Below are 19,087 nucleotides of genomic sequence, written 5' to 3' on the forward strand. Positions count from 1 at the left end.
TTTCATGCTGAGCTCTTTCTTAAGCATACCTTTGCTAAGCTTTTTTTTTATGCTTCTGGTTGCGCTGCTGTTGATCTTTTTTCCGCGACACCCAGGCGGATTTTGTGGGACAATGCAGCATTCTTCACCACGCCCGCCTGCGTCTCCCAACCTCCAACCTGACAGGGATCGCCGAGCATTGCCGACAACCCTAAAGGTGTGTTGTGCACGGGTCCACCAACCCCAAATGAATCTACTACTGCTACTTTAATCACGTATAACGCTACGGGAAAACACCCAACCTCCCATTTATCGCACCTCTGCTGCTGCCTTTTTTTACTGCCCTCCTTCTTCACCCTCGCCGAATTTGCCCGACCGTATCTTCCCTGTCTCTTGCGATGTCGTCTCTTCGAAAGAGGAGAAGAAGAGAAGAGGAAAAGAGGAGCAACGGCATGACGTCGTGGTGTATCTGGAACTCCGCGGTGCCGCCCTCTTTCCTTCCTGCCGGAACTTCTGCCGGAACCGCTACCGGCCCGTTGCTGGCTCATAGGCCGGGCTACTCTGCCACTGACAGGCGCAAGCGAGCACGCCGCAGGCCTAAACGTGCAGGGCGTGTAAAAGGCGCTTGCCTCGCATAGACCTCCCGCCCGTTTCCTGGCTGACAGCTAATGCCGTCGCCTGCTGCAGTGAGCGCCTCAAAAGAGCGGCAATTCTTCGCGAGACAGGCGGCGGGTCCGCGTGGCCGGGCTAGAGCCTCGTGTGTGCCTCTTCGTCGATGTATGCTGCCCATAGGCCAGCGGCAAGGCGAAAGAGGCGGCGGTGCAATGCAGCACGGTCCACTTTGATACGTTGTGATACGATGCGATACAGTTCGATATGGAAGGAAGATAAGCATGGTGCGGGCACACAGAGAAATCTACCCTACGAAACGTGCTGCCGCCCGTTGTCCGCCGGGACCTCCGTTTTCCCCGTCCGCCGCAGACGGGGTGGCGAAAAAAAAGTGCAGGCGCAGGCGAAGGCGATGGCGATGGGCCCCGGCAAAGACGGTGAAAAATACGTCAAACGATAGGCGGGCGAGCAGTGACAGGCGTTAAGGGCCCTTGCCGGCGTTGCGGGCCGGCGAGATTTGGGACGCGAGCCAGATTGGGCAGGTAAAAGAGAATGGCCTGTGTGTGCCTCCTCTCCGCCCACCCCGCAGCTCATCCCAGGATTGTACTCGAACAGCCTTGTCCTGCTTATCACGACGCTATCGAGCTTTTGCCTGGACTGCAGCGGGTGGTTGGACAATAGTCATGGCAGCACCGACCGCATGCGCTCTCCTTCTGGTAGTCTCTTCCTCTGTGGGCGCCGGCTTTCTGCCCCGGCATGCATATCTGCCTCTGAGATGACTGTCCGCTCGATAAGAGGGGGAAAAAGCACACTATCCGTTACGTGTGCATTTCCAGCCGGCCCGTAATAAAATTTTTCGTTCGTCTTCCCCTCCTACCAGATCGGCCCGTCCACATTCTGTCCCGCAATGCGGTTCTGCCCCGTACGTTTATCTATCTATCAGATAGTGATCTTCCTCGGCAGCTTTCTGTATATATATAGCCTTGAACCTCCCCCCCCTGATCTGGCTAATATTTGCCCTATTTCGGCTGTTGCCTTGATTTTCCTGTTCCTTTCTTCTCTCTGCTCTGTCTCTTCGGTGTGCTCTCCAACCTCACCTCTACTCATCGCATAGCAAACAGGGGAAAAAAAGAAATTCACGAAACTAAAAGAAACGCACAATACAAAAGCAGAACATAACAGGATTTTTCTCATACCCCAGTTAGACAACCACAATGTACAAATACTTCAAGAAAGACATTAAGTCGGACGTGAGTATACAGACTTACCCCGATGACTCAGCGGTGGAGACTGGCGAGACCGGTCACTCGTCAGCTTTCAAACAGTACGAGTCTCCTGATGAAAAGCTGGGCCAACTCGAATACACAAACTCCTCGTCCTCAAAGATAGATCCAGAGGACAACGGTGTCGGGGAACTCAAGCGTGGTCTCAACTCCAGACACGTCCAGTTCATTTCCTTGGCCGGTGCTATTGGCACTGGGCTATTTGTTGGTTCCGGTGCCGCCCTCTCCATCGCTGGACCCGCAGGATTGCTAATCGGCTACTTGGTGCTATGTTTCTTTGTGTGGTCCATCATGAACCAGCTCTCCGAAATGGTAACCTACCTCCCAATCCCTGGTAAATCTACCCCTTACGCCTTATGCGACCGTTACACCGGCAACAAATCCTTGGCCGTTGCCGCAGGGTTGAATCTTTTCTATGCTCAAGCCCTATTGGCCCCTGCAGAAATCTCCGCTGCCGCTTTTGTGATCAAATACTGGACTGACTTGAATGTTGCTATCTGGATCAGTATTTTTTGGGGAACCATTGTCGCATTAAACTTTTGTGCGGTGAAGGTGTTTGGTGAAATCGAATTCTGGATTGCCTCCATTAAGATCATCACATTGACAGGCTTGATTATTGTTGGTATCGTCATCTTTTTTGGGGGTGCTCCTGATTCTCACGGCGTCTTGGGTTTCCATTACTGGAAGAAACCAGGAGCTTTCGTCGAACACTTGACTACAGGCAATACGGGTAAGTTTTTAGCTTGTTGGAGTTCGATAATCAAATCCGCTTTCGCTTTCATCTTGTCTCCAGAATTGATTACCATATGTGCAGCAGAAGCGGAAGCACCAAGAATCAACCTACCAAAAGCGGCAGACAGATTTATCTACCGTTTGTTTTTCTTCTACATCTGTGGCGTCTTGGTCATTGGCTGTATCGTAGGCTCCAACGACAGCCGTTTGATGAACGCCATCAATGAGGGCAGCTCAGGTGCAGCTGCCTCTCCTTTCGTCATTGGTATTCAGCTCGCAGGTATCAAAGTCTTGAACCACATCATCAACGCTGCTATACTTTCCTCGGCTTACTCCGCAGGTAACTCTTTCGTCTACGCTTCTTCTAGAACATTGTTTTCAATGGCGTCGAGAGGAGATATTCCACGGGTTTTTGGAAGAGTCAACAGATGGGGTGTTCCTTACAACTGTGTTGCCTGTTCTGCCGCCGTCTGTTTACTTGCTTATTTGAACGTCTCAGACTCCTCCAGTCAGGCCTTTACTTGGTTTTCTAACATCTCCACCGTTTCCGGTTTCATTGAATGGATCATTGTTTCTATCACTTACTTGAGATTCAGAAAGGCCTTACAATACCACAACATGGACGATAGAGTGACCTATAGACCACCACTACAGATCTTTGGAGCATATGCTTGTATCTTCTTCTTCTCACTTGTCACCCTCACTAATGGTTACGCTGTATTCTTCGACTTCAATGGTAGCGACTTCGTTGCTGCTTACATCACCATTCCAATTGTCCTGTTCATCTACGCTCTCCACGCCGTATGGACGAGAAACTGGAAATGGATGGCACCACCAGAGGAAATCGATGTCACTACGGGATTAGCAGAAGTCGAAGAAGAAACTAGAAATTACGTCCCTGCTGTTCCAAAGAACATCCTCCAAAGAATATGGTTCTGGGTCGCGTGATCAGAACAATCTTTCCAATCCACCTTTTTATTTACCGTTCGAAATACGAAATACGCATGTAACTGATGTACCAAAACAGCTTTATATAACACTTTAATGTCTATTACCCCCAATCCTCGGGCAAGCTAACACGCTTATTCTCCAAATCTCGCCAGAATTTTTCACTTTTTCCCACGCCTTTCGACGCTATGAGAAGAATCCGTCCAATTTCGTTCAACTTTTTTTTTCAGTGACTAAACACCATCGTTGGGAGAGAATTGAAGAGGAGGTACTTTAACGCCGTCGCCAGAACTGTATTTTCGACGATTTTGGTACATTCCTTACCTACCACATCAATTGTACAAATAATCAAAGTGATAGTATGCCTGAAGAAACAAGCGCTAGTGATAAATGGGCCAATGAAATCTCACCATTACTTGAACAATTGAGGTCATCATCGACAAATACCTTGAATGTTTCACTGTTCAAATTGAACTCTGTCATAGAGAATGAAGCTGAAAAACTGGACAATTCCCAGAAGGACCTTATTTTGTTTGTCATCTTATCCACTTATACAAGATACCCATATGATACAAAGTTCAACAGATTGGTGTTGCAGTCTTTCAAACACTTTGTCGCAAATGATACTGAAAAATACTCAAAGAATATATTAGGTTTCATTGCGAAACAATCTGCGAAACCCGTGGCAGCTAGAGACTTATTGACTTTGATTAGTTGGAACTCTGCTGTCACCACTATGGTCTCCGACAAGAAACTGATATCATCTCTGTTGAAGGTTTCCGTTCCAGTATCAGTAAAACTAATATCTCTTTTATTGGACTATAACCAAATTGATGTTGTCAAAGTACACCAACTTAGAAAAGTTTCATCCTTCAAAGATGATGTAGTCTCTTCAATTAGAACAGTTGCCAAGGTTGATAGTGGCATAATTTCAACTATTCTTGATTCTATCTGTGACGAAAAGTTACCAATGTCAGGTGTCATCAGTATGCTTGGATTGTTGGCGTCTGCAACATCCAAGCCAAATATGGGGCCTGAATTGAAAGAGTTGCAATCTAAAGAGGATTCCATCTGTAACTTTTTCGCCAAAACTTGTCTATCGACGAAAACCTATCCAGCAACAAAATCTTTGGAAATATTCGGTACCTTTGTCAATAATATAATAACATCTGATTCGTTAGAGAAGGTAATACTCCCTGGATTGGAAAAAGCGGCTTTAAGAAATTCAGAACTTACTTTTGCTATATTTTCACCCCACATCTTCAGATTCTTGAACTATGATTCGATAGATGCCATTTCGATAGTGCTAAAATCCAAATTTTTTGGTCAGCTATTCTCATCATTAAAGTCCTCCAAAGAAACCGTCCGACTGGGTTCTTCCGAAATTTTGCGTACTGTTCTAAACAATAACAAGTTGAATGCAAATGATGATGTAATTACACCTTTCCTTGATGAATCATTTAAAATATTGAAAGCCCTTCCATCATCTGCTGTTGAACAGAAAGTACTGGTTGTAAACGTCATAAATTCGGTTCAGTATTCTTTCCATTCATCAACGGAGAAAATATTAGATTTGACATTACCATATGTTGCAAAGGAAAACAACGAATCATATTTGCCTCACTTGTTGGACACTATGTTATCTCGTTTTGTTCATTTAGTTTGTGAAAAGATAACTTTTGACTCAAAGTCCAAAATCGTAGAGCTATTGAATTCTGGTCTCAAAGAGAAGAAGATTCCACTAAAGACTGCTTGGTGTACCTCATTCGGTGCTTCTATTTTGAAACAAAATATCACAAGTGAAAATGAGAATGGGATTTTTGAGTTATTCAACTCTGGAATTACAGATTCTTTATTGAAGGTATTTAACGAATGTGTTGATTCGCCGTTACCAAGTATTCACAACAAACTTATTGCTGGTGGTTATGCTTCTATTGCAGTCCTTTTTAACCTGTCAGAAGTGTTTGGGAACGAAGAGCTTGACAATAAGCTAAAAGAATCAAAAATTGTCGAAAGATCATTAGAGGAAACAGAAACTAAATTATCTTGTTTCACCAATCCCAAGATACTCACTAAACTCAACACAGAAGAATCACAAGAATGGTTTGTTAGATCTTTGTTTTCTTTGTCTCGACATCTAGTTGAACCATCTGCTTTACTGGGTTCTGCATACATTTACACAACTTTGTCAAGAAATGTTCTTCATAGGGTTAGACTTTTGTCCAGAACATTACTTCATAAATTTTACGCTCTTAAGCAAAATGTCGTTGGTTCTTCATTAACTTCTGCCGTCAACGAGTTGATGAAGGAATCAACACTGAATACAGAGCTCAATTATGATTTTCATTATTTGCTGCCTGCAGTTTCAAGTACTCTTTATCCATTAGAAACAAATGATCCACAGTTGCTTGAATCTCAGTTGGTAGATTTGTTGATACCTTTTGAACATGCCATGCTCAACTCATCTTCCAATGGTTGGGTGAGTTTGTGTCAAAAATGTAACGTGGACCCAGGTAGAATTGTGAAAGAGCATGCCGAAGAGATTGTTGATAGAATCTCGGCCATTCTTGCTGATCAATCTGATGAAGTTTTTAATAATGGTACATTTGAAGCTGCTCGTAAAACTGCATCGATTATTTCTTTTTTCTCACCTGAATCAACAGTTCCACTACTTTCAGAACAAATTCAAAGAGATCTATCCATCGTACCAAAATTAGAAATTGACAGTACTAAATTGGAAATCTGGAAAGGTAGAGATGGTGAGTTGGTGATCGATATTTTAGCCTCTAAGGCACCTGTTAATATTGCCAAGTCAAAAGATTCAGAAACACTAAAATGGGAACAATCTGTTCGTAAAGAACTGGAAGATAAGAAAAAGTCTGTAAAAAAGTTTACAAAAGAAGAACAAGTTAAAGTTAAGGAACAATTAGAACTAGAAAAAATAATCAGACAATCTGTTAACTCCCAATACTTAAAACTTCGTCGTGGTCTCGAACTCATTGTGTCTCTTTCAAAGCAAGCGAAATCAGTAGATAATGCTTCTGGTGTTTGGTTCCCCATTGCAATATCAAATATTTTGACGTTGTTAAACTCTAAAGCTGCCATCAGCTTAGTAGGAAAATTGGCTTCTGATTGTTTCTTGATCTTATCTGAAGTTGTGTCTAACGAAAGTTTAACTGGAACCTCTAGTATGAAGTTCGTTGGTGCTTCCACTCTAAGACTACATGCCATTGAAGACCTTGCCGCGGAGTACAAGGGGAAACCACTTGATGAAATGCTTGCATCTCAATTATTCAGTTTGAAGTTGTGCTCTGATAAATCGCTATTCAATAATTTGACGTTGATGTATGTTCTACCTTTGTTAGTCAGGATAATTGAAAATGGTAAGAATTACGTTAAAAGGATTGGCGATAAGTCCGTAAAGGTGAATACCGAATTTTCAGAAGAAGCACCTGAAGAAGAGTTATTAGTTATGGCTCTTGAAATTATTTCCTCCAACTCAGATTTATTTGAGGATGCAACTATTCCTAGGACTGTAATTATTGAGCACTTAATTGAGTTACTAGCCTTACCTTCTAAAGCCAAGGCTGCGAAGGAGTGTTTTGTTTCTTTGTGTCAAAACATATCATTGAACATCTCCGATAGTGATCTAAACATAATTTTGAAATCCTTGATAAGTCCTATTGTTTTTGTCAGAGCCGCCATCTTAGAGGTTTTGGATCAGGAATTTGATCTAAGTAAATTAGATTTCAATGAAGAACTATGGATTTCATGTTTTGATAATATTGAAACTAATAAGGAAGTGGCCGAAGCAATTTGGTCTGAATCTGAATTTTCATTGAAAGAATCGTGTGTGGAAAAATTAGTCCCATATTTGGGTGCTAAAGATAACGGTATTAGGTTGTCCATCGCAAAATCTATTGCTTCCGCCATTACTCAACTCAAATCTGATCGTTTGTTCTCTTCTTCTCTCACTGGATTGATAGATCTTTACAGGGTGATGTCGAAACCGCCAGAATTGGAAACTGATGAATTTGGGTTGGTGGTTAAAAGCAATGCAAATCAGAAAGATAGATGGGAGCAGCGTAGTGGTGTTGCTCTTACTGTCACATACCTGGCTCCTATGTTTACCAAATCCGAAGAAGTTTCAAAGTTCTTCACATTTTTAATCAAAGAACGTTCACTCGGAGATAAAGAAGGTTTGGTGAGATCGGAATTACAAGAGGCTGGCTTGAAAATTATTGAACGTAATGGTAAGGGTAATGTTGAAATTTTGATTACAATTTTTGAAGAGTGTTTAGCTGAGAAAGACGAGAAATCCAAAGTCCAAGATATGGTAAAGGAGTCAGTGATTATAATGTATGGTAGTCTTGCACGTCACCTTGATAAAGATGACAGTAGAATAGATGCCATTGTTAATAGATTATTGGAATCCCTAGATACACCATCTGAAGATGTCCAATATGCAGTTTCTGAATGCATTTCACCTCTTGTTCCATTTATACAAACTAAAATGTCTTCATACATTGACAACTTCTTTGATAAGCTTTTTGGCGCAAAATCATTAGCAGTCAGAAGAGGTGCTGCTTATGGTATTGCTGGCTTAGCAAAAGGTATTGGTATCAAAGCTTTATGTGAGTACGATGTGATTAGAAATCTTACTGAAGCTTCCGACGATAAAAAAGATAACCAAAAAAGAGAAAGCGTACTATTTGCTTTTGAGTGCATTTCCCAGGCGTTTGGTCCATTGTTCGAACCTTATGTTGTGGAAATCTTGCCTATAGTGCTAAAGAGTTTTGGCGATTCATCTGCTGAAGTTAGAGAAGCTACTGATTATGCATCACGAGTGATCATGAAAAACACTACCAGTTACGGTATCAAAAAGATGATTCCTTTGGCAATTAGTAACCTTGATGATATGGCATGGAGAACAAAAAAGGGTTCTGTTGAGTTACTTGGTTCTATGGCATATTTAGATCCTGCTCAGTTGTCATCATCATTGCCTAATATTGTCCCAAATATTGTTAGTGTCCTGAACGACACACACAAAGAAGTAAGAAAAGCTGCTGACGCTGCATTGAAGAAGTTTGGTGAAGTTATTAGAAATCCGGAAATTCAAGAGCTAGTTCCCATCTTGTTGAAAGCGATAGGTGATCCAACAAAGTACACAGATGAAGCATTAGATTCATTAATATCAACCCAATTTGTTCATTATATAGACGGTCCATCATTAGCTCTTATCATCCATGTGATTGATCGTGGTATGCAAGATAGGTCTGCTAATACTAAGAAAAAGGCATGCCAAATTGTCGGAAATATGGCTATTTTGGTTGACACAAATGATTTGATGCCATATTTATCACGACTAGTCTCTGAATTGAATGATGCAGTTGTTGACCCAGTTCCTCAGACTCGTGCTACTGCGGCTCGTGCTTTAGGCTCATTGGTTGAAAAGTTAGGAGAAGACAAATTCCCAGGTTTGATGTCCAGCTTATTAGCAGCATTGCAGGATGAAGAGAAACCAGGCAATAGATTAGGTTCTGCACAAGCATTGGCTGAAATTATCAGCGGTCTAGGTATTTCAAAGTTGGAGGAAATGTTACCGGTTATTATTGCAGGTACAACTTCATCCAAATCATTCGTTCGTGAAGGGTTTATGCCGCTCCTATTGTTCTTACCAGTCAGTTACGGTAGTCAGTTTGCTCCATATTTGTCTAAAACTATTCCTCCAATTTTGGCGGGATTGGCTGATACCCTTGAGGAAATCAGAGATGTTTCACTTCGTGCTGGTAGGTTGATCGTTAATAACTATGCAAAGAAAGCTGTTGATTTATTACTTCCGGAATTGGAGAAAGGTTTATCTGACTCCAATGCTCGTATTAGATTATCTTCTGTTGAACTAACGGGTGAGTTATTGTTCAAGATCTCTGGTATCAGTGGTAAACAAGAATTAGCAGATGACGTCACACTATCTAAAAATGTGGCTAAGGCATTCAATGATGTTCTCGGTAATGAAAGGAGAAACAATATATTATCATCATTATTTGTGTGTAGATCTGACACATCAGGTGCTGTTAGGGCAACAGCTGCTAATATTTGGAAGGCTTTGGTGGCAAATACACCAAAAACTATCAAAGAAATCATGCCGACTCTTGTTGTTATCATTGTTCGTCGTCTAGCTTCACCAGATGATACTCAAAGAATTATCGTTGCTGCAACTTTGGGTGATATGATTAGAAGAGTGGGTGGAAATGCTTTATCTCAAATCTTGCCAACTTTACAAGAAACAATGGTTAGCAGCGATTCAGATGCAAAACAAGGTATTTGTATTGCACTTTACGAAATTATCAACTCAACAAATAGTGATAATATTATTCAGCATCAAGATATTTTTGTTAGTATTGTTAAAGAAGCTTTAGTGGATCCTAACCCGAGTGTCAGAGAAGCTGCTGCTCAGACATTCGATTCTCTCCAAGAATCAATTGGTAATTCTGCAGTCGATGAAGTCATTCCACAATTGTTAGAGATGTTAAACAGTTCTGATGGTTCAGAAGATGCACTAAGTGCATTACAAGAAATTATGTCCACCAAATCGGACGTCATTTTCCCTATTTTGATACCTTCATTGCTTACTCCACCAATAAATGGCCGTGCGATTGGTGCTTTGGCACAAGCTGCTGGAAATGCTTTGTACAGAAGATTGTCTACAATCTTGAACGCTCTTGTCGATGGTATTTCAAATGGTTTAGGCGATAAAGAAGAACTTTATTCTGCTTTGATCACGACATTACTTTCTATCAATTCTGATGAAGGGTGCCATCCTCTACTACAGCATATTCTTTCACTAATGAAGCATGAAGATATCAAAAAGAAAAACATAATTTTTGATGTATTGCCTGCATTTTTCAAGGAAACCACTTTGGACTACTCAATCTATACTGAGGATATTGTTGTTCAGTGCATATATCTGTTAAATGATGAAAACGAAGAACTTGCTAAAAAAGCCTTTGAAACTTTGACGATCCTTGTCAAGAGACAAACAAAGGAGTCTTTGGAAAAGTTGGTCTACCCAGCTCAACAGACGTTGTCCTATATTCCAAGCGGCACCAAAGATATTTACGCATTTACTTTACCAAGAGGTCCAAGTTGTGTTTTGCCGATATTTTTACATGGTTTAATGTATGGTAACCCTCAGCAGAGAGAGATTTCGGCAAATGGTATTTCAATTATCATAGACCATACACCAGCTGCGGGGTTGAAACCTTTTGTTACCCTTATTGTGGGTCCATTGATCAGAGTTATTGGTGAGAGATTCAGCAGCGATGTGAAGAGCGCAATTTTGTTGGCTTTGAACAAGTTATTCTCCAAGATTCCGCAGTTCTTGTATCCTTTCATTCCGCAATTACAGCGTACTTTCATCAAGTCTTTAAGTGACCCTTCCAGCGAAGTATTAAGAACGAGAGCAGCAAAAGCTTTGGGTACTTTAATCAAATATCAACCAAAAGTTGATCCATTAGTGGCTGAATTGTTAAATAATGCCAAGGCAATCGATTCTGGTAACATCTCTCTCAAGACTGCCATTTTGAAGGCTTTACTAGAAGTTGTTGATAAGGCAGGCTCAAAGATGAGTGAGGCAAGTAAGAATGGTGTTATGACATTGGTTGAGCAAGACATGTTCAGTGACGGCGCAGGTGTCAATGCAGCAGTTGCATATGCGAAGTTGGTTGGAGCATTATCCAAGATTTTGAACAAATCAGAGTTGAACAATATGTTGAGAAACAAGATTTTTAGTTGTGACCTTGAAGATGATAACTCTTCAAGATTTGCAATTTTGACATTAAACGCATTTTTGAAAGACTCTGCTGAATCTGTCTTAAACTCTGGTTTGTTTCCAGAAATATGTGAATTCATTATCTCATCTTCCAACTCAACAAAAGCTTATGTTTCTGACAACTCTACAATTGCAATTGGTAAAGTCTTGTTGTCTTTGGAAAAACTGGAAGAGGTAGAGAATTCTCTGGTTTCTGATTTGGTCAAACAACTATGTATATTGATGGACAAGCCAAACTCCAGCTCTTCGGATACCAGAAGGTTATCACTTGTCGTTGCTAGAACTATCTCCAGATATCAATATGATACTACTGTGAAGCCATATTTGAGCTACTTGATCCCATCTGTCTTTGCTTGTGTTCGTGATCCAATCATTCCTGTTAAGTTAGCAGCTGAGAAGGCAATTTTGGCGATTCTACATCTAGTTGAGGATGATCCCAGCGCGGCTTTGAATGGTTGGGTGGAATCATTAGGAGGAAGTCAAACTGTTAAAACTGTCTCAGGTACCGTATTGCAATTGAGATCTATCACTGAATATGTTAAAAGAGTTGGTACTAGATTGGCCAATGTTGAAAGGGAGAGAATCAGTGCTGGTGGTGATAAAGAGACCATGTTCTCTGACCAGTACGAAGATGAAACTGAAATATGGGCTATTGGTGGAGTAGATTTAAGCGAAGAATAATTTTAATACTATAAATCTATTAAATGTTTATAGAGATTATATCATATACTTAATAGTTGTAAGAAACATCTTGTAAGGTCTAGAAAAAGTTGGTTCTCAAAGAATTGTGAATTCAACGTTGAATATATCAAGATAACACCTTCTCTATCCCGTTAAGTAAGTCTCCGTTGATTTCAGAAGCCGGTAAGCCGCATATGCTTGATATTAATTTTTTGTAAACGGAAATTTTGGATCTCATCATGCGGAAATCATCTGCATCATCTGCGGTGATGTTTATATCGACGGCATCTTCATCAAAACAGAAATCTTCGTCGTTGACGCCTTCATTAAGATACAGTTCCAAAGTTTGTTCCATGATCTTTCGACGGGTGATTTGTAATAAAGTCAATTGAATAGCCAACTCCAGTTTGTTACTCACAGCCTTACCTTCATCTTCAACTATTGAATTTTCTTCAATATTCACCAGCTTAGCGACATCTAGTGCTTGAGAGCGCTCACATAAATCCAATAGCTTATCGCTTTTGCTATCCAAATTGGATTCAATTTTCGATACATTAGTTGAAATGAAGTCTTTCATTACATCATCTGAAGCATTGGCGATCGCCATGAAATCTATGTTTTTAGGATCTAACCGTGTAACTTTTGCCAATTTTTTCAAACATTTAGAGTTCTTCACAGTTATTGATGATATCTCACTGTTCAGTTTATTGATAGTCTCGATATTGTAATGTAAATGATCATTTTTACTTTCCAGTGAAGTCTTCAACTGTGATATCTTTGAAGGGAAGGAACTCATAAAGTTATCAAGTTCAACTTTAGATATCTTTGACGGATGGACAACCATTAAAGAATCATCATCTTCGTCTATGGTCTTGTCATTCGTCAGATCACCATCCACTATAGAGAAAGTGTTATCAACTTCCATCTTCGAAGGAGTAGAAGCCAGTGTTCCCGGTAATTCCTTTGCTGAATCCAGTTCAGTTTTTATCACAGTATCAAAGATGTTTTCCTTGTCTTCGGAAACATCTATTTGACTCCCGGGGGTTCGTTGTAAAATTATCGTTTGAGGAGTACCTTTGGATTTGTAGCTTGATACCGACTCATTTTTTGATATTAAGAACGGATTGTTGTTTCTATTGGCGTTGGAATGATCACCCACTTCTGTCATTGAGTGAACAATATCAGAATTTCCTAGCTCATCAATATGGCTGAGCTGATTTGGATTTCCTTTAAACGATCCATTCTCAACCGAATTCACCGCAGAGTGTCGGTCTGCCATTTGAGGATACATTTGCATATTTTGATATACACCGTTACCACTTGACTGAGTGTTATTTTCACTGTTAATATCATTGTTGTGATTTTGGCTATTATTCTGCACATTCATCATATTCATACTCATATGCAAATCCGCGTTATGTGACATTCCTAAATTCATGTGCATGTATTTCTTCTCCATTTCAACCTCCTTTAAGAGATCCGGCGGAATATTTTGTACACCGACGCTACTGGCATCGGCTCCGTGAAGTAGGAGATCCTTAACCAAGTCCCTTGAATTTGCCTTCATGGCCAAATGTAAAGCACTATCCCCATTAATATCAGAATGATTTATAAGAACTTGCAATAATTGACGTTCATTATTCACATTGTTGTTGAATCTCTCAGCCTCCTTTTGCTGAACTTTGATGAAGCTTAAAATTTCATGAAAGTAATATCTTGATGAGTTTTGCTTGTTAGGAGTTGAGCTCAACTCCATCAAGTAATGTATGGGAGTCCGCTGATTAGCATCAGGTACAACCAAGCAATGTTTCAACAAAGGAAGAATGATATTGAAGTTTTTCCAATCGTAAGAATTACTGAAATTGATCAACTTGGACAAGGCGTTCATTCCAGCGTCATTTAGTATTAGAGTGTCTGCGTTGTGATCAACCAGTAACTTGATGATGTCGACTGCAGCTAAAGCTGAAGCCCAATGCAAGGGAGTATGTCCTTCATCATCTATTTGCTTATTGATGTCAAAGTCGGAAGGAGGGTCATACAAGAACTCGGGGACGGGGGAATCATTTATAAAAAATGAAAGTAGTTGGGTGGTATAGAAATCCTGAATATCGATTGAGTTATCAAAAGATACATTGCTTTCATTTTGGGAAGTCATGATGTGTGGACTTGAGTGATGACGGTTGTGTCTTAAAATTTGAGATTGTGGGCTAGCCATTAGTTGCTGATCGTTATATTTTGTGCTGTTGTATAACTGTAATCTTTGAGGCAGGTTGTTTGAGTTTTTATCATAGATCATGTAGCCTGCCGACGAAGTTGAGGTGTCACTGCTTTCTCTTATTTGTTGATGTGAATCATCAGAAACAGATTGAATACTATGATTGTTGCGATGATTCACGAAATAAGGCACGTTTGTACCATTGACTGGTCTGTTGAAGCCCTGCTGTTGCTGATGCTGTTGCTGGTGGGGGTGTTGTTGTTGTTGGTGGTGGTGTTGTTGGCGCTGGTGATGATATTGCTGCTGTTGTTGCTGCTGAGATTGATAGTGGTTTTGGCTTTGGTTCTGGTTCTGGTTCTGGTGCTGTGAATTGTGGGGTACCTGTGGCTGACTCACCACGTCCTGCTGCTTCTGAAGAAGCTGTAGCTCACGCTGTGCTTCCAGCTGGTGCGACTGGATCTGTTGGTACTGGTAGTATTGATCCATTTTTGAGCCCGGATGGGGCATTGACGGTGCTGAAGACGGAGGGGTGTTGGCCGCCACGGAGCCGAAGATGTTCGAAGCGGACTTGGATTTTGCGTGCAGCCTTTTGGCTGGGTCGTTGAACATGCCAAATGTTGGCGGCAGGGGAGCATTGCCTGTGCTGCCGGCACTGGTGCTGTTGTGGAAGCTGTGGCGGTTGGGGATGGAGTCTTTTCTAATCTTCTGGGGTGAGTTTAGCTTCCTGCCCTGACGGGCGTTCTTGGCGGCACTGCCGCTGCCGTCGTTACTGGTGTCCACCTTCAATTGCCTCTTTTTGTCCAGCTGCTTTGCCGCCTGGGGGTTGGAGCTACCCGAGCTGGAGCCCCCGTTGGCGAGCGACTTCTTGCTTTTGAGCGGGGAATGCTTGGTGGGGTCGTAGAAGAGGACGGCCAACTCTTCGACAGGGATCTTGTGGCGCACGGCAAGCTCTTTGGCAAAATCCAAGGGCACCCAAGTACCCTGGAACTTCCCGTGGCCGCCCTGAACCTTTCTGTGGACAAACTTGTGGACCTCCCTCTCGAGTATCCGGGTTCTCTGGGCTTTGCCGAAGCCGGCGATCTTCAGGATCTGTGTAGCGTTGACCCAATCGTCGTCGCACCTCCTCATCAACGGGATGTCGTTGATGGTGCTCTCGTAGACGTCGATATGTGAGTACGTCGACGTGTAGACCTCAACCATGGCGAGGCTTGTGCTGGTGTGTCTGCTGTTTCTCGTTTTCTCGGTGTATTTCTGTGCTTTGTCGTACCGTGGAAGGCTAGTTGAAATATAGTGACTTGCAGGGCGGGGGGACGGGGCCAGCAGAGAGAGCAGGCAATGCAAGGGAACGCAAGCTAACAACAATTGGGGGCTAATCTGGCGACCTGTCCATGTGCCCTTGCGACGATGCAGACTCAAGACACCCCGGAGCAGAGCCACACGATGCTGCCCCTGCTCCTGCTGTGCTCGTGGATGCTCTGATTTTGATCACCAGGAGAAAAGTCTCCACGCCAGGGAGGAAGCTCCTCCACCGCAGCCTGGTTACTCGTTTGGGTAAATTGGCGTCTCGCGGCAACAACGTGTAACGGGAAAAAGAAGGAAAAAGGGAGCCCGGAGGTCACGTGACCGGCCCAAATGGGGGGTTTCCGGCAGTAGAGGCCGAGCTGGTGGGTTTCAGAGGGCCCAGGGTTACTGCTAGAGCCTGAAGCTGTCTACCGAGCACACCGCAGCTGCAATTGAGCTTTATGTGCGCAGAAAACGGCTCATATGCCGGAAGAGACACGTCTGCGGACTGACACGAAACCGAGCGAAGGAATAAAGAGGCGGCCGCTGAGCAGAGCAAAGCAGGCAAAAGAGCGTGTCTGGGCAAAGACCCAGGCAAAAAAAGACAATCACAGCAGCACAAAGGCAACACATTGCTGCTGCTGCTGGCTGTCTCTCGGTCCCAGCGGGGTGCCCCGTTCTCCCGCATCACAGCCAACGCCTGGTGCCTCCTCATCTAATAGCCCCGAAGCGGCGTGTCACGTGACTCCGAGGCTAGCGGCATGAAAAGGGAAAGTGACCGAAAGCGGAAGACGGAGCAGGAGAAATGTGGAGGCAAGAAAAGGAGGCCAGGAGACCTGTGGGACCAGCATCGGGGCAACGGAAAGGGCAACGGAAGGGCAAGAAAGGGGCAAGAAAGCAGAGAATGGGCAACATGGGTCAGAAAGAGACACAGCGCCTGTACCAGCTGGACGGGACGCCGCAGTCGTCGACGACACAGCTCACGGACCCGACGTTGTACTCGATCTTCGGCGGGCGCAACAGCGTGTACACGGAGAACGAGGACATTGAGCTGTCGGCGGGCCCGCCGGCAAAGGCCCGGGTGCTTTGTGAGGCCGGCGGCAGCCAGAAACAGCAGCAGAAGCAGAGGCAGCGACAGCAGAGGCCTGCGGCCGTGGGCGTGGCTGCCAACGTGGTCAAGACGTCGGTGTTTGGCGTCGCCCTGTTGGTGCTCTTCGGCAGCGTGCACGAGAGCAACCCGGACATCATCCCGGAATCTCGCAGCGGCAGTGTGCCGGCAATGGTGTTCGGCTCCTGCGTTCTGGACGTGGCGATCTGTGCGGTGCTCCACGTGCTGAGACGCCTGGGCTTCGACAGCGCCGCCGCAGGCGGCGCCCCCGCCGGCGGCAGCACGTCCGTGCTGCAGCTGTCGGTGGCGCTCTTGGGAATCGCCTACTGCTTCAAGAAACTCCCCTGGTCGTCGACACTGCAGGCAGACCTCACGCTGCTGCTGCTGGACGTGTTCTTCTCCCGCTACGTGGGCTGCACGACCGAGGAGGTCCTCACGGCCGGCGTCGTGTCCACCGCGGCCTACGCTTACGACGTCGTTGGTAGCGGTAGCACCTCCTTCGAACTGTCCCTCTGGCGGGCCGCCTTCCTCTTCTTCACCACCGTCGTCTTCATCAAGCTCCGCAGATCGGACGCGCTTTTCTAGCCCGTCCCCCTCCCGTCTCCCATGATCCCCTTTACGTTTACAATACCGGTCGCAGCAACGTCTTGTTCCAGGATATACACTATGTAGTCGAACATACACTTGTGTCAATACTAAAAAATAAAAAAGTAAAAAAAAAGAGTCCCTGTTGGTCAGACAGTCGCAACCGGAGCCACGACCTCCGTGGGCTCTGCCGTTCCGTCCTCGGCGGATGTCCGGGCACCGTGCTTCTCGGAGCCACTTCTGTCCTGTCCGGCACCCCCTGGTACCGCACCGCGTGCAATTAGCATCGGTGGCGCATGGGACCGTGCACGCCTTCTGCTGCTCGCATGCCTAATTCTCGTCCGTCATATCGTCCTCGAGCTTCGACTTCTTCGACAAGCTTGCCGACCCCGACACGCTGCCAGCAACGGAGTTCCTGTTGATTCTGGCCACGTTCTCGATCTCGGGCGTCTTCAACGGGTTCAACACACCCACCTGCTCTGTGTCCGGAGCCCTTCCCTTGGCCTTCGACATCGCGTAGTCACCCGAGTCAAAGAACTTGCGGTCCTTCAACTTCCCGCGGAGAATGTCGTTCGTCTTCGGCAACCGCCCGTACATCTTGTAGAGTTTGAGTTCCTGCGGACTGAGTTGGCTTAGGTCCACGCCGGTCTCTGGGGGCGTGTACAATGGGTCGTTCGGAGAGTAGTTCGTGCTCATGTCTGCCACGTGCTGTCGGTGGTGTTATGTGCCCTTGCGTCTGGCTTTTCCTCTTTTCAATCCTCCTCCTCCTCCTCCCCCTGCTCCTTCTCTTCCTCTCTTCTTGCTGGCCTTTCTGTCTGCCCTCTCCCCTTTGCCACCGGCTGCCTGCCCGTCCTGCCACGCCGACGGCGGGCGCGGGAGCAGAGTCACCACGGACCGGCCCCGCGTTAGCTCGGCACTATCTACCCGGATGGAATCAAGACGAGAAGAGGCCGGGAGCTTGAGAGTACCCGGTAGAGAAGAACCATTCGGAGGAGACAGCACACCGACACTCACGTGGAGCAAGGCCGGATCGTACGGGGTGCCGCTGTAGGCGTTGAGGAGCTCCACAAGCGGGCGGACGGCGGCGACGCACGCTGGCGTTAGCCGGAGTGCAACGAAGCAGCGGCTGCGGTCGTTGTTGTAGAGAAGATGCACGTCAGACTGGAAACGGAGCTCCAGCGGGAAGCGGATGCCGGCCAGCGTGCTGTCGTGGCGGACGTGCTCGATGAAGGCGTCCAGGTCTGGCCGAGAGAGGGTCATGTTGTGGCACAGCGAGACATGGAGGACGCTGGCGCCGCCGGTGAGCTCGTTCACGCTGAGGTTAAGCAGCGGCAAGTGCTGCTCAGTGTGGCCGTCCAGCGACGAACTAACGCCGTCGAGGATGGCAGTGATCCGGGCCAAAAGCCCGGCGTCGGGCGTAACAGGCAAGTACACGAACGTTGTCTCCTTGCTGCTGCTGTCGCTACGGATGACACTGCCGCTGGCCATCCGCTTCCTAGTCACCTGCAGAGGCACCTTGGAGAACTTGTGCATGATGTCCGCCGGCGGTGGCGGCGGCGGTGGTAGTGGCGGTAGCACCGCCGGTGAAGGCACCGGTTCGGCGTCGCCGCTGTCGCTGTCAGAGTCAGAGTACCCAACAGCCAAGCTCATTGCAGGCAGGAGCTAGCACTGCCGTCAACGGTGTCTTCTGCTAGTTACTTTTCTCCCCACTTAGTGCAGATGACCCGTCACCTTTGAAGTCCACGTCCCACCGCCTGCTCCAGCCTGCCCCAGACTAAAGCTGCTTACGACCAAGACCGCGTTTCTATTGTTTTGTTTTCGTTTTCCAACGGGTG

The 19,087-nt window shown here is 45.2% G+C and overlaps 5 protein-coding genes across 5 annotated transcripts; 3 read left to right on the forward strand and 2 right to left on the reverse strand.

Annotated features, from left to right (window-relative positions):
* Window positions 1-1,802: 1,802 nt before the first annotated feature.
* Window positions 1,803-3,551, forward strand: PICMEDRAFT_29981 (hypothetical protein; the record flags this gene model as incomplete). The annotated part of the gene is made up of 1 exon (XM_019162615.1): window positions 1,803-3,551. The coding sequence occupies one exon, from the start codon at window positions 1,803-1,805 to the stop codon at window positions 3,549-3,551; it is 1,749 nt and encodes a 582-aa protein (XP_019019812.1).
* Window positions 3,552-3,945: 394 nt separating this feature from the next.
* PICMEDRAFT_23867 (hypothetical protein) lies at window positions 3,946-12,060 on the forward strand (the record flags this gene model as incomplete). The annotated part of the gene is made up of 6 exons (XM_019162327.1): window positions 3,946-4,876; window positions 5,027-10,210; window positions 10,364-10,508; window positions 10,653-10,875; window positions 11,218-11,694; window positions 11,962-12,060. Coding segments are annotated over 6 exons (7,059 nt in total), but the record flags the coding sequence as incomplete, so codon positions are not given.
* On the reverse strand, window positions 12,047-15,762 carry PICMEDRAFT_14228 (hypothetical protein). The gene has a single exon (XM_019160282.1). The coding sequence runs from the start codon at window positions 15,476-15,478 to the stop codon at window positions 12,191-12,193; it is 3,288 nt and encodes a 1,095-aa protein (XP_019019814.1). The 5' UTR covers window positions 15,479-15,762; the 3' UTR covers window positions 12,047-12,190.
* A 283-nt stretch (window positions 15,763-16,045) lies between these two features.
* On the forward strand, window positions 16,046-17,365 carry PICMEDRAFT_14231 (hypothetical protein). Its single transcript, XM_019160283.1, has one exon. The coding sequence runs from the start codon at window positions 16,464-16,466 to the stop codon at window positions 17,250-17,252; it is 789 nt and encodes a 262-aa protein (XP_019019815.1). The 5' UTR covers window positions 16,046-16,463; the 3' UTR covers window positions 17,253-17,365.
* Window positions 17,366-17,582: 217 nt separating this feature from the next.
* Window positions 17,583-18,902, reverse strand: PICMEDRAFT_70320 (hypothetical protein; the record flags this gene model as incomplete). The annotated part of the gene is made up of 2 exons (XM_019163612.1): window positions 17,583-17,960; window positions 18,471-18,902. 2 exons carry the CDS (start codon window positions 18,900-18,902, stop codon window positions 17,583-17,585), a joined length of 810 nt encoding a protein of 269 aa, XP_019019816.1.
* Window positions 18,903-19,087: the final 185 nt, after the last annotated feature.

This window comes from Pichia membranifaciens, assembly GCF_001661235.1.
Source record: "Pichia membranifaciens NRRL Y-2026 unplaced genomic scaffold PICMEscaffold_1, whole genome shotgun sequence".
NCBI lineage: Eukaryota > Fungi > Ascomycota > Pichiomycetes > Pichiales > Pichiaceae > Pichia > Pichia membranifaciens.

Excerpts from the sequence above, each read along its gene's own strand:
- PICMEDRAFT_14228 (XM_019160282.1), bottom strand. The coding sequence starts at position 15,478 with ATGGTTGAGGTCTACACGTCGACGTACTCACATATCGACGTCTACGAG.
- PICMEDRAFT_14231 (XM_019160283.1), top strand. The coding sequence starts at position 16,464 with ATGGGCAACATGGGTCAGAAAGAGACACAGCGCCTGTACCAGCTGGAC.